Source organism: Anopheles stephensi, chromosome 3 (assembly GCF_013141755.1).
Source record: "Anopheles stephensi strain Indian chromosome 3, UCI_ANSTEP_V1.0, whole genome shotgun sequence".
In the NCBI taxonomy this organism is placed as follows: Eukaryota; Metazoa; Arthropoda; class Insecta; order Diptera; family Culicidae; genus Anopheles; species Anopheles stephensi.
The window spans coordinates 79280758-79293765 of NC_050203.1; the positions used below are offsets into that span (position 1 = coordinate 79280758).

Consider the following 13008-nt stretch of genomic DNA (forward strand, 5'->3'; position numbering starts at 1 on the left):
GTTGTTTCGTTTCAAGCACGCCAAGCAGCCGCCGGTCCAACCACAAAACTGGTGGCGGCGAATAGTTGCGCTTTTTTTTTGTGTTGCTTTCTTGGTCACATTGGACTAATGGAGGAAGATGTAAGAGAGGAGGGTGAGGGGGGTGGAACGGGAGTACAACAAGAATTCGATATTCCGAGGAGCAGTAAGACGCGTTTCGCTGGCTCACAGCCGGTGATGGTGTGTGCATTAGTAGTTAGGTTCGGCCGATGGTGCAAGAAACGTGTAGTGTTACACGCCCTGGACACATATACACCGACACCCCGACCCCACCGGCTAGTAGTGCCAGGTGACATGGCTCCAACACACCGCATTAATCGGTGCCTTGGACGCGACCGGGTGACGAACGTTGATGGTGTGATTTTTCAAACGGGCAAATGTCTAGCTCACAGGTGAAAGACACCACCGGCTCCACCGGTTATTCTACTCACCTCAAAATATCAGACCCTCCCCAAAAAAAAAAGCCAGATAAAGAATGGTGTAGTGTGTCTCTAGAGCTGAGATTTTAACTCACCAACAAAACAATTACGCAAGCAAGACGAATCGGTTTGACCGACATCCGAAGGATGCATCTCTCATCCCGGCTGTCGGCAAGCAGTGCATGTCAAGTTCCCATTCCCGTCCAAAAGACAGTAGATAGCTTCCCACCGGTGATAACCTCAGTCTACCGTATCTCTTGAATCTCCCTAGCCGGAGCTACGGGGTAACTACGGCCAAACGAAACTAGTTCTACGCACGCAACGGTCGATAATGGTTTGATAGCGATACAGCAGGTACGACGACTACTCACAGTTTGACGAGCTCCGACGGCAGATCGACCGGCACGGTGTCGAGCCCGATGGCACGGCAGACGAGCGTCACCTCCTCTTTGGTACCGGTGCACTGGCAGCCCCGGGTGACCCACGCCTTGCAGATCTCTTTGAGCGTTTTGCCGTAGATGCCGTACTGCTGCAGCGCCTTCTCGTACATCGCCTTGGCCTCCTTCTCCGGGTCCATCGACGGTATCAGCAGGCTCTCCTTTAGCATGATCTTCGTCTGGCCGGTCGTCTGCACCGTGGGGAGACCCGTGAGCCCGTGCGCCCGGTGGCGACAGGTTTGAAATAGTAGCAGCACCAACAGTACCAACACTACGTGCCCCTTCACCACCGTTTGGTGGTTAATAATTCGTATAGCCATACCGACGGCCGGGTTGCAGCACAAACGATCACACACACACGAACACGACTTGGTGTGGGGGGGGTGGGGGGGGGTTGATTTGGGAAGGAAAGGGAAGGAGACGGTAGCGTCACGGTGACCACATAAGTGTAGCGAACACTCTCTCGCTGTGTGGACGTATTTTTTTTTTCTGCAGGCTTAGGGCACTTCACTTTCACTCGGCTAAATCACACCGCGCACTCGTCGATACACATCGGGAAGTTGAAGATCCACGCGCAGGACTTCAAGTTCCGGGCACATCTTACCAACTAGAAGCCACCAACTGGCACATACACTCCAACACAACCTGTCACTCAATCAATGGATGGATGCCGCCGTCCTACCAAGGTGTCCCCCGGAGTCTGCCGATGATTCGCGCGAATTAGCAGCTTTGTCGTCAAAATAATCTGCAATTAAGAGAGAGAGAGAGAGAATGGAGACAAAATGAGCTCAAGAAAGTTTTTTTCTTTTCAAGATACTGCCGCTTCGTCAGGCACGACCGTGGCCGTGGGTAAATTGTGGCAAAGCGATCCATAATTATACTTAATTCGCGTGCGTCAATGAGTTTTTGGAGAGCCACCAAATGATGTATCGTGCACGGTGATGGGTAAGAAGAGTGGTGCTCAAAACGGCAGCACTAGCTCATGACTCCACACACGCTACCGCCATGTTGCCAGTGAGGGGGCCCTGGAGGACACGCAAGAACTTCACACAAAAACTACGAGCCACGTGTAAAGCCCCCAAAGACCCAATCAACGTGCGGTGGTAGTGTGAGGCTTGTCACCGCAAGTTATCCATCGGAGGACTCAGCGTCCATTTCTGGGCCTGGGACGGGGACACAATCTCTGCTCTCAGAGCTGGAGCGCTTGGTACGCGGTGCTGGCTTGAGATGCAGCGCGCGACAGACCTTATTGCGTAAGGCAGCGCACACACGCGGGAAGGGTGTCGCGAATCGGTGCGGTGCGCGTCAGAAAGGGACGGACACCCTACGCGGACCAGTTCCAGTTCAAGGTGAACTGCGCTTGATTCATGTTTTTATTAATCGATCATTATTATTGACCTTTCTTTTGTTTACATTTTTGGTCACCCGTCGGCGTCCCGTGTCGGTGTGCTGTTGGCTCTGTGTGTGTGTGCCGGCGCCATGTTTTCAATCAGAATGCTGTACTGAAGATCTTGTGGATCTTATCGCTTTTCTTGGAGTGATATCTTGATCTCCAAAAGTCCAAGAATATCCGGAGATCTTCCATCAAACTTCAAGAGGAACCAAGCGCATTGAGAATACCTTCACTTCCACGCCCAGATACTAAGTTGATTAGTTTTCGGGGTTGACCCTAACCAAAACCGTGCCCCAACCGTGCCTACCCAGGGCCCTTTCTGTCAATCGCGTGCAGCTCACGCAGCGTGCACAACCCAAACCTGACAACTTGAGTGAATTCGCACAGAAACCCACACCATATGGTGGTGACTTGCGTGAAGGTTGCAGCTCCAAACGTTTGTAGCTCACTGCTCGCCATCGCTCTGTGGAGCCCTCGATACATTCATGCTCGCTTTATGGCTCGCATGCTTGCCGGCACCAATGTTTGGGAAGTGGCAAACGAACGCGGGCCAAAGGCCGTGATGCGTTTGTTTTGCCCTCTTCGCACCAATTTGCATGCACACACATGCACACAGGGAGGTGTGCTTATACGTGCGGTAATGTTCCCTAATTAAAAGGTATTCATTCTTTCGCTTATTGCAATCCCACAGTGGGCCGGGAGCATTTCTTTAATTACTGTTGTTTACATTTATGACACGGCGGCCGGTGGTGGTCACAGCTTTCACAGCTTCCGAAACAAACTTGAACTTCATCAGCGCGTGTGTAGAAGCAGCGGAAGAAAGGTGTTACGTGTATCGGCATCAGTAACAAACTGTTGCTAATTAGCCCGCTGGTCTGGGTGGAGTCCATGGCGTTCCGAGTGCAGTGGAACGGGGCGGAAATGTAGAAACAAATATGTTTCCTGTTGCGGTTGATTATGAAATGATTTTTTATGAGGGAATGTAACCTGTCTAGGGTGATTGTCCAGGGTTTGTTTCATGATTAGTATCTGATGATACGTTATAATATTGAACAACGAAAATACTGGATTCTTGCCATAAGCTTCAGAGTTTCAGAGCTCTTAGATAATCCCTATAATTCCCCTTCTCAGATTAACTTTACTGTAGACTGAAACATTCACATGTTAAATAAATTAGAGTTAACATCATCAATAATATAAAACTTTAAAGTCTGAAATCGTATACAACTTCAAGACAGTAACCTGAAGGTTTCTCAGACATCAAGGCTCTGACCTGCTCAGTGAAGTCATATTTGCGTCAAACTTCGAAGATCATCTCCAGATCATCATCTGATCTTATGATACCTACACCAGCAGCATTACTCATAACCCTCTAAAGATTGGAGTCCTCTCTTGATCTTAGTATGAATAAACTTGGTTCCACTAATTGCTCTCTTATTTGTGAGGAATTTTTCAATCCAACTGTCAAAACCAGCGCTAACCAAAAAACCGAACTGGCACTTACATCGATTACCAACATCGATGACAGATGTCATCAGTCAAAAACCTGTCATAGCTGGTGCCCTCTGTCGGCAATCTTTAGCGAAACTGTCACTCTTGGCACACTTAGATACAATTAGCACCTACCGAGCGACGACGTCGTCCACTTCGACACGTCCAGCCGAACACACCGACGCGTCACCAAAATAGTAGTCACCCGATCGTACACACAACGTCACACGTTGTCCGGTGTCGTGTGCGGCGCGTACGCACACTCTCCCCTACACGTACGGCTTAAATTACTTTTTAAACGAACCATTAACCCGCACGACGAACCCTGTCGGTATCACCATTAGCGAAGCTGACACTTTTTTCCCACCACCAATCGACCCCACCGGGGCAAAGTTTCAGTGACCGATGCGAAGGGAAAGGGAAAGTACTGACGTGTAGTTTCTTGGTGTTAGTCACACACTGGTGCAGGTCCCCAAATATGCATCTTGCGTTCGACACACACACACACACGCGCGCGCGTCCCGGAAGCGAACAACCATTAAACGCTAATTCGAACTGACTGGTTGACCGAATTTTACCTCCTACCCGGTGCGATCATTTCCAATCAATTCTCACCGCAGGGATGATGGGTTGAGGTTTTCTCTTGCTTTTTCCCCCTCTCTCTCACGCACACAGTCTGTTTCTAGCCATCCATCCAGCAGGCACCTAGGACGATCTTCGGCTGACGGCGAGTGACATACCAATTAATCTTCCTGCCACTAAAATGTCAGCGACCGCGAGACCGGTGCCGTTGCACAATTTCTACAGCCCCCCGTCACCGTAATTAACTTTTGTCATTCATCAAAACTTTCCGCAGGTAAAACATTGCATCCGATTCGAAGGATACGGAGGGGGGAAGGGTGTTTTGAGGGGGCCGATGGTGACAATTGTCGAAGGTCAGGCAGTGGCGACCGGTTAGGTGTGGACTAATTTTGTAATGGGTGGGACCATTTTTCTTAGTCGGCGGTTTCGTTCATTCCCGGGAAAGATTGTTAATGAGAGCGGAAACTAATGATGCTGGAGCGTTGTATTGTGTCTTCGGTAAATGTCAAATGCCGGACTGTTGATGTAACTAACAAAGGGAGAAGGAAACATAAATTATGACTTTTAAAGGGACTAATTAAAGCAATAGTTTTATGTGGTCTTTGTGCTATTTTTCGATTCCGAAATTCTTGCTCTCGTGTTATTTTAGAAGTAAATAACAGCTCGGTTCGATTTTGATTTAATTTGACAGACGGCAAAGGTTGAAGATTTCCATCGTACGATGGAAAATAAAATTTTTGTTCGGAAATTTTAACAGTCAGTACGACGGACGATCGAGCAGTGCATCTAGCCTTTGACATAACTCTCCAAACCCATATACTCACGATGCAGACTTTTCTATCAGCAGGACTCCGAATTGGGATGACGGATGAACAAACTATGCATCGTACGAGCTTACCCTGGATCAGATGGCCTTTCATGGTTTGGAGAAGGAAATATCTCTGAACTATGAGACTAGGGCTTTATTCATAACTTAGTTTTTTAAGCTATACAGAAAGACCATTCCTTACAAATCTTTCTCAGATGATATCGAAATAGCAGCACCAAATGTCACAGTTGAAAACGTTACAACTTGTAAGGCTGACGATTGTATAGTAGACGTAACGTTGACGGTAACGCTTCCTCCAAATACTTTATTTAACCCTTAAAATCTCCCTGCAACATTTTATGCTATTGATGAAAATATTCATTAGACGTAAATTTCACAATTAAATATGACATATTTCAATTTTACATGCATTAAATATTAGTGCATCTGGATGATAGCTCAACATCTCAAAATTAAATTCTTCTTTCTCAGCTTTTTCCTTCAAACGGCAGCAAATAAAATTTCAACCATCAGCAACACTCCTCTCTTCCAGGAAAAACTGTATGCAAACTCCAAAAAACAAGCGTCTAGTAACGAAAAACAAAAAAAAGATGCTAAATTCTACCCAAAAAATTCAATCCAGCCCAACTGGCGACACTATTCCTATATTCCGGATACACTTCCTTTAGCCTGCACTTCTGTTTCACCCTCTGACGTCAGATGAAGCGTCGCCCAAGTGGGTTGGGGGGGGGGGGAACGCTTTGCTTATGGGAAGTGAACAGTCGTTGCGTAGTAGTAGCAGCAGCACCAGTAGCTACAACATCACCATTAGTTGTGTTCGCTGGTGTTGGTAACGTTGCGACGTGCATAGCGCACCATCCCGTCCACGCCGTCAACACCGGCTTGCACGGTTCATTAACATTTGCGCATAAATATTTTTCCCTTCCCATATTCCCCCACTCCGATCGCCCACTATCATCGGTACGCTATCAAAAAAAGTGACCTGATTTCGTGAAGACTGCCCCACCCCCCTCATTCCCCAGAAGAAACCCTCCGATTTTCCTCTCTCACTCTCTCCCTCGGTAGACTCCAGGTTGGAATGGCGCGAGTTCTTTTTTGTATTTAGATGACTTTTGACCGCACGCGAGATTGATTTTTTTTTTGCTCTGCCCCATCTAAATGTTTTCCCATACAGTTTCCACCAGTTTCCGTAAGTGGACTGAGAGAGAGAGAGAGAGAGAGAGCGAATGCGGGAAAATAAACAAACTTCCCTCGGCTTGGCTACCTTGAGATTGTTGTTTCTGTTGTTTGAAAAATCGGCTACGACATGCAGTTTTTCCTTGCCTTTGCCTGAGACGCATGTTTATTAATAAATTTCCACCAATTTTCCAACCGCCTCGCCGAATCTAAGACGAGACCGGCACGCAACAGCAAGCCATCATGATCATAGTTTTTGTCCCTCCCGTGGTAAGTCACGGCGCAGTTTCTGTTTGCCCAGCAAGCCGCTACACATTCGTCATTCCGGAAGCGGACAGTTAGAGCAAAATTGGTTTCGCAACATTACTTCAGGCATGAGTGTGCCTTTTTGGAGATGGGATTGTTTTCGCTCTTCTTGGACCTACTATCCATGGTGGTCCAAGCTCGTATCAAGCGTATCTAGTTAAAATATGTTTACAAAATCCAGCACCACTTTGGTGACATATAGTAAAGCCACAGGCAAAAAATGCAACTTCCGATCGCACAACAACCGGAAAGGTTCGCTTCAGATCAGATTAATCCTTTTCCACCGAAATTTACATTTTACAAACCCAATGTCACTAGTCGAACACACGCTAGACACCCTTTCCCTGCCCACCCGACAAGAAGCAAAGTCTCGTTTCGTTCGATTAGCCGTGGGGCTTTGGGGAAACCCGCTATCACCCATGGTGGGACCGCATTAACATAACTTTTGGGTCCCATGCCCGACCGCATCAGTGTGCTGTGGTACAAAAACTTTTTGTTCGGCTCGATCGCTCACTTCCGTTTCGGTCACGTAATTTCGTTTGACTACCTTTTTTTTCGCTCTCTTCATTTCCGGCTTGCCGGTGGCCTGACTTTTCGAGGGACGCTTGTTGAAGAAATCGAAAGGAAAACCTCATTCTTTGCGCCTTCGGTTCTGATAATGGAGCGTTAAATATTTTATCGCCAGTAACATTTACGATGCATGGAGTTTAGTGGGGAGGATTTTTTGTTTTCACGCTTTGACGGCACGCTCTGATTTGACATGTTAAGATCACAGCGTTTTTGGGACAGGTCGGGGAACCTGAATGTCGTGATGTATTATTTAATTTAGATGGTAGATATGTCGATACGTGGCCATATGAGGTAATATGGACATTAAAATTTATGAATTAAATTGGATTGGAATTGAAAGTAATTCATTAGAAAATTTAATCATAAGATCGTCAGAGAAGTTTTTAAAATATCATATTTTCAAATAAGTTCTTAGCCAGGATTTACAGCCAGAAGTATACAACAAGAAAACTAGAGGAAATATTCGAGGATCATAATAGCCGTCTAGGGCGGCGAGAAGTCACACTACTCCATATCATGGAATCCTTGTCGTCCAAAACATATCTTTCGAAAGGCGACTTCGTCTTAGGAAATTTCTCATCCAGGGGGGCTTGTTTCCCAAGGTATCTCATTGCTTAATCATGTGAATCTCATCTACTAAGAAAGCTCATATTTGAAAAGGACTTCGTCCAAGTGAAGTCCCAAAGACCTCGCCAACTGAAGGACCTCATCCACCAGGTGGTCCTCTCTGTTCAAGAACCCTCGTCTTTCAAAGAACTTCATCTTATGATGATGCTTGATGGGCTTCAAGAGTTGATGCGAAGTTCATCGACCATAGGAAGAAGTCGTCCAAAGGGAATTATCATATGAGGGGACTACTTTAGAATGAGGTTCCTGAAAGGCCAGAAAAGGTCCAATAGAGTTATGCTCAGAGCCATTCCTGAGGCCTTCCCAAGTCTAGATTCACCAATGTTGTAAGCTGTTATGGACATACTTCAAGTGTTATTTCAAGGACTTGTCTCAACAATCTCTCTTCTTTTTTTAACGACCTTATAGGTAATATAGGTTATTAACAAATTTAAAAACTGGAATATCAACCTAGGACCACATAATCCGAAAGGGATTCGAAAAGTTATCTAAATATTAATAAACAACATATATGCAGCATTCTGTTTCACCATTAGTGTAACCAATTAGCTAACCTCAAACATCTACCAACCTACTGCACCACGCCGTTCCAAGCTCTCAACATAATCCGATTGTATCCCGGTTTGTAGGCCTGTTTCACATCCAGCTTCCACAACTAAAATCTACTCATTGGCTAAAATCATCGGCCCGGAAGCCTATTACCACTGACTGTACACTGCTAAATACCATCACCACCGCCAACCTGTGTTTGCGGTTTCGATTGTAATCCACAGTCCCGAACAAAACCCCCAGAAACGATACTAATTATCCAACGTGCTCGTATACGCTAACTAATAGGGGCCGACCGTCAGAGAACTGGAGCACCGGCTTTCCATACCGAAGTCGGGCGCATCGTTTGCAATCACTTAACCTCCACTCGCTCGATGCTCATAATCTCCGCCCGAAATCCACACGAACCTGGCATGCAAAGTAAAGCCTGTAGGTGAGCTACATTTTCAATATACTTTGAAGCGGTCTTTTTTCTGCTTATCCCCACGCCTCGAGCAGCATTACTTTAAGTTGTTACATGGTAGCACTATCAACGGCGAAAGCAAGTAAAGTAATTGAAGTTGCTGTAGCAATTTTTCCTTTTCTCTCGTGCTTTGCTCTATTTCAGCATGTGAGACTTTGAGTTGGTGGTCGCATCGTAAAACGCGATCTTCCTGTTTTTTTTTTCTCGCCAACACCGCGTCACCGACACCAAAGCACCGTTTCGGGATCGGCTCTCTTAACAAGCGTAAAATTTTGCATAATTTTAACCCATTTTCCAGCACAGCAGGGAGAAGGAAAAACTTGGGCACCACGCTGTACTAACATGACATCATGCAGCGCCAGGGATTGCAATTCATGCAGGCCAGCTCAGGGACCAACCGAGCACGGTGCGAGCGTGATTAGGCTTTCGAACAAGCTAACGGCAAATTGTAAATGTCAATGCTGCGATGGCGGCGGAGAGAGAATGTCCGTCGTGTTTTGTACGTTGCGTGCATGTTTTGACTTTTTGAACCTTAACGGCTTGGCTGGCGGCTTGCGCACGATGATAGCTGCGTTAAGTTGTGGTTAGTGAGACAAACGGTGACATTTTAGAGCGCGTTGAAGTGCTAGCCAATATTTGTCGTATTGAGTGGTTCATTTGTTTTTAGAAGGGTTGGTGATTACAGATACGCTGTTGAGGTTGTGTAGCTATTATTCACAGTGTTCAGAAATGCGAAGCCTTAGAAAACGGTTTGTAATTCTTGGTAGAGCTCAAGCACAACTTCTCTCTATGGGTCTACTCATAGAAATCATCTATATCGATTTGCTAATTATAGTTGAAAGAACCACGCTTTAGAGGAGAAAATCTCAAAACTTGGTCAAGACAACTACACGCTCAGATCAAGTATGCATCCCAGAACCTTGACTCTGATCCTCGTTAGAGACAGATATTCTCCTACTCCCGGATATTCATATAGCCGACTACCCAAGAGAGGTTACGTGTTGGACAACTTACACCACATCAAAACTGTTATACGGGAAAGCTATTGGATTAGTTTTTAATGGCTATAAAATAAACGAGGTACCTTCATCCCCGGATATACCAATCATGATCACCCTATCACCTCCACCCATATTAAACGGTAGCCATTTTAATCCTAACCTTTTCTTAATTGCCTTCCTGACCTGGTTTAAAAAGCAATAAAAGGTACGGGGATCTTTCTTGAACTACTAAACAAACCCCGGTGGCTGTAGTTTCACACTATAACTTCCAGAAATCGGTTGAATGAATCGACAGGTAACAAGAAAGACCTCCGAAAAAAAATACACCGTGAGCGTCCAAAGGATCTAATTCAATTTATTACCCTCCACGGTGACCACAATAACACCACGAAGGATAAATGCCTAGGGCCAACAAAAACCTCGTCCATTCTTTCTTTGGCCGATAGCCGAAGCTTTTCTTCGTGGAGGGTGCTAAACATTCAACCATCCACATTGGGGTGCCGTTTTCTTTATCATCTACTTTTCTGCTCCTGTGTTCGATTTTCCTATCAAGTTGACCTTTTCCTGTCGTACGTCGATTATCGCCAAACTAACGATAGATTATGTGTCACCCGTGTTGTACCGGTACCGGGTGGCCAACAATCGACCACTGCGGCAAGCGGTCGAACCGTCACAAATTACACTTTTTTTTCTGTGCCCCACCAAAACCGCAACCGAAATCGATCGTAGCCAAGATCGGGTGAGCGAAGACACGCAGTCGTAAGAAGAACCAAAAAAAGAAACCTTCGTTAGGGCAAAGTGACATTTACGCTGACAGTGATTTGAACGCGGCTCTCGTTCAGACGATGCCTTGCACTGACAGCTGATTGATTTGTTTCACGATAGTTGTCTATACCGCCCCAGGTCCATCTTCTTCCCATCGTACAGGCAAAAATTTGTATGCTCGCCGACCCAAGTGTGTTGTGTCGTGACGCCATTTCGCAACCCAGCCGGACGACAAACGATGACGAAAAATGGTCAAACTTGTCATCGATCTCGGTTTCGAGAATGAATCTCGGGTGCGTTCTGCCTTTCGGATGGGATGAGCATTTGGAGTGTTTGTTTCGAACCGGGACAGAATTTCCATTCCATACACATTCCGACCGTCACCTCTCCCAAGGGAAGTTGCCTTGTCACGCCATCCAACAACCAAAAAAACATGGAACACCGACTCGTTTCCAAAAATAAGTGGCACAATTTATGGCATACAAAGTGAGGAATATTTTATAATCCGGCAATGTGCGTGATACTAAATGTCACCGGCAGCCGAAACACGCGTCTCAACTGTTTGCTTTGGCGATTTTTTGACACTTTTTTTGTGCGTTTTGTGCCCCCAAAACTGACTACGCTAACACTTCATCATGCGTGGCTTCATGGGGCTGATAGTGTAGAAGCGAACGTAGAGGGAAGTATAAATCATCCCGACCGTAAAGTTGAAGTATATCAAACAGCTTAGAAAGGGGAATAAATTTGTCATTGGAGATGAAATGAAAATAAAACAAACTAAATGACATCCTTAAGTAGAAATATAGCAATTTAAAGAAATTCAAATAAGCGTTTGTTCGCGTTTCTATAAATCGAAATCCGGAACGGAAAACAAAATCTCTATCAAAATCATATAAAACTTATAAACTTATCAAACACGCACTTTTGTCGTGTCAAAGCGTGTCTCCCTCAGTAGTAGACACGCGTTTAATGACTCCGTCCAACAAACGTTAACACGCGTTCAAACCGCCGTCTGTCGCCCGTGTGCGTAAAAATAAATTTTGCCACCAATTTTTCGCCGGTACTAATTAATAATTCCGGACGCCGTCCCGTGTGCGTCTGACCGTCTACGCATTTTTGCGAACTATAAGCCAGGTCTAGGTACGTGTGAAGGTGCTATATCCGGTAGGCGAGACGACGACGCGCAACGTATGGCAAAAAGACAACATTTTTCCACCCTGCTTAACATGAACCTGGTGGATTAGATAGAGCTGACGTTGGTGGGAGAGTTCAAAAGGAAATTGGGGGAAACCGGGGTATGGATTTGTTGCAGTGACACATTTGCTAACACATAGCGAACTGGTAAGGATTTGTATTAGACCATTGGTGAGGTAAAACATGGGCAAACAATAACACAAAACATCGGCTAAAGTCCGCCTGGATGGTGGCGGGCTAATCCTTTCCACACGTGTTGTTCGACAAATGTGCGTACAATGTATTCACGGCACGGTACAAAGCGTGGTGTCATAAATCTTCCAGAAACCGGATTCTGAGTGGCACCCAATTGGTGGTTGTAGTGGAGCAATGGAACTCCAGAACTAATTTGTGTTTGATAGGCAAGAGAGAGACCTTGGTTTGGTTTGGAAGGAGCATTAGTCATGATGTGATTTGTCTAGAAGATATTGATCATTGAGAAATATTATAAAAAGCGTAGAGTTTATTATGAAAACGTGTTCAATTGTAGCTCATTGAAAGCCAGCTTCAAAAATGCTTCAAATTTCCTTGTTCGGCTGAGCTAGAAGCTCATAAATGATATAATACGGACATTCGAACTACTCAAACAGAATCTTGGTCAACTGAATGTATTCTATAGAAACTAATCTCCTCCTTTGCTCTCCAGAGGTCGTTTCCCAGAGGTCGAAGACGAAACGTTCGACAAGATGCGAAGACATCAATCTTAGAAAACTATTTATTCAATATAAGAAAACTAAGCATTTGATTGGGGCCCTGAGCTTACAAAGGGCCTTGCTAATATCTACTGATTAGTATCTACCTTTGAGTAAGATGTGCAGTTCTAGAAACTTCGATCATTTAGGGGGTTTCGAACTTCATCTGCGGAGGTGATCAATCGTAGAAAACTATACGTGCAGAGATTCATCATATTAAAGTCAATCGAAGAAGTTGATTGGGTTCCTGAGCTTTCAAGGGACCGTTGATATAGCTAGAGGAGTATCTTCCTACAAGCAAGGCCTATCCTAGGAACCGAACTCCATCAGAACAGTGGGAAAATATTTTCGTTCAGGTGCATATCAGAGTATAAGCAAGCTGTCAAGCCGAGACTTAGGAGGCTGACCCTTCGAAGGGTCCCATTTATATCGACAG

General features: G+C 45.4%; 1 protein-coding gene across 5 annotated transcripts in view; it reads right to left on the reverse strand.

The window, feature by feature from the left end:
* LOC118514711 (lutropin-choriogonadotropic hormone receptor) overlaps nucleotides 1–13008 on the reverse strand; it is a 104789-nt gene that overhangs the window by 66093 nt on the left and 25688 nt on the right. For all 5 annotated transcript variants that reach the window (XM_036061788.1, XM_036061791.1, XM_036061789.1 and 2 more), the window contains exon 3: nucleotides 830–1640. In XM_036061788.1, coding sequence (XP_035917681.1) covers nucleotides 830–1215 — 386 coding nt within the window. In that variant the 5' untranslated portion in view covers nucleotides 1216–1640. The remainder of the gene's footprint in view (nucleotides 1–829; nucleotides 1641–13008) is intronic.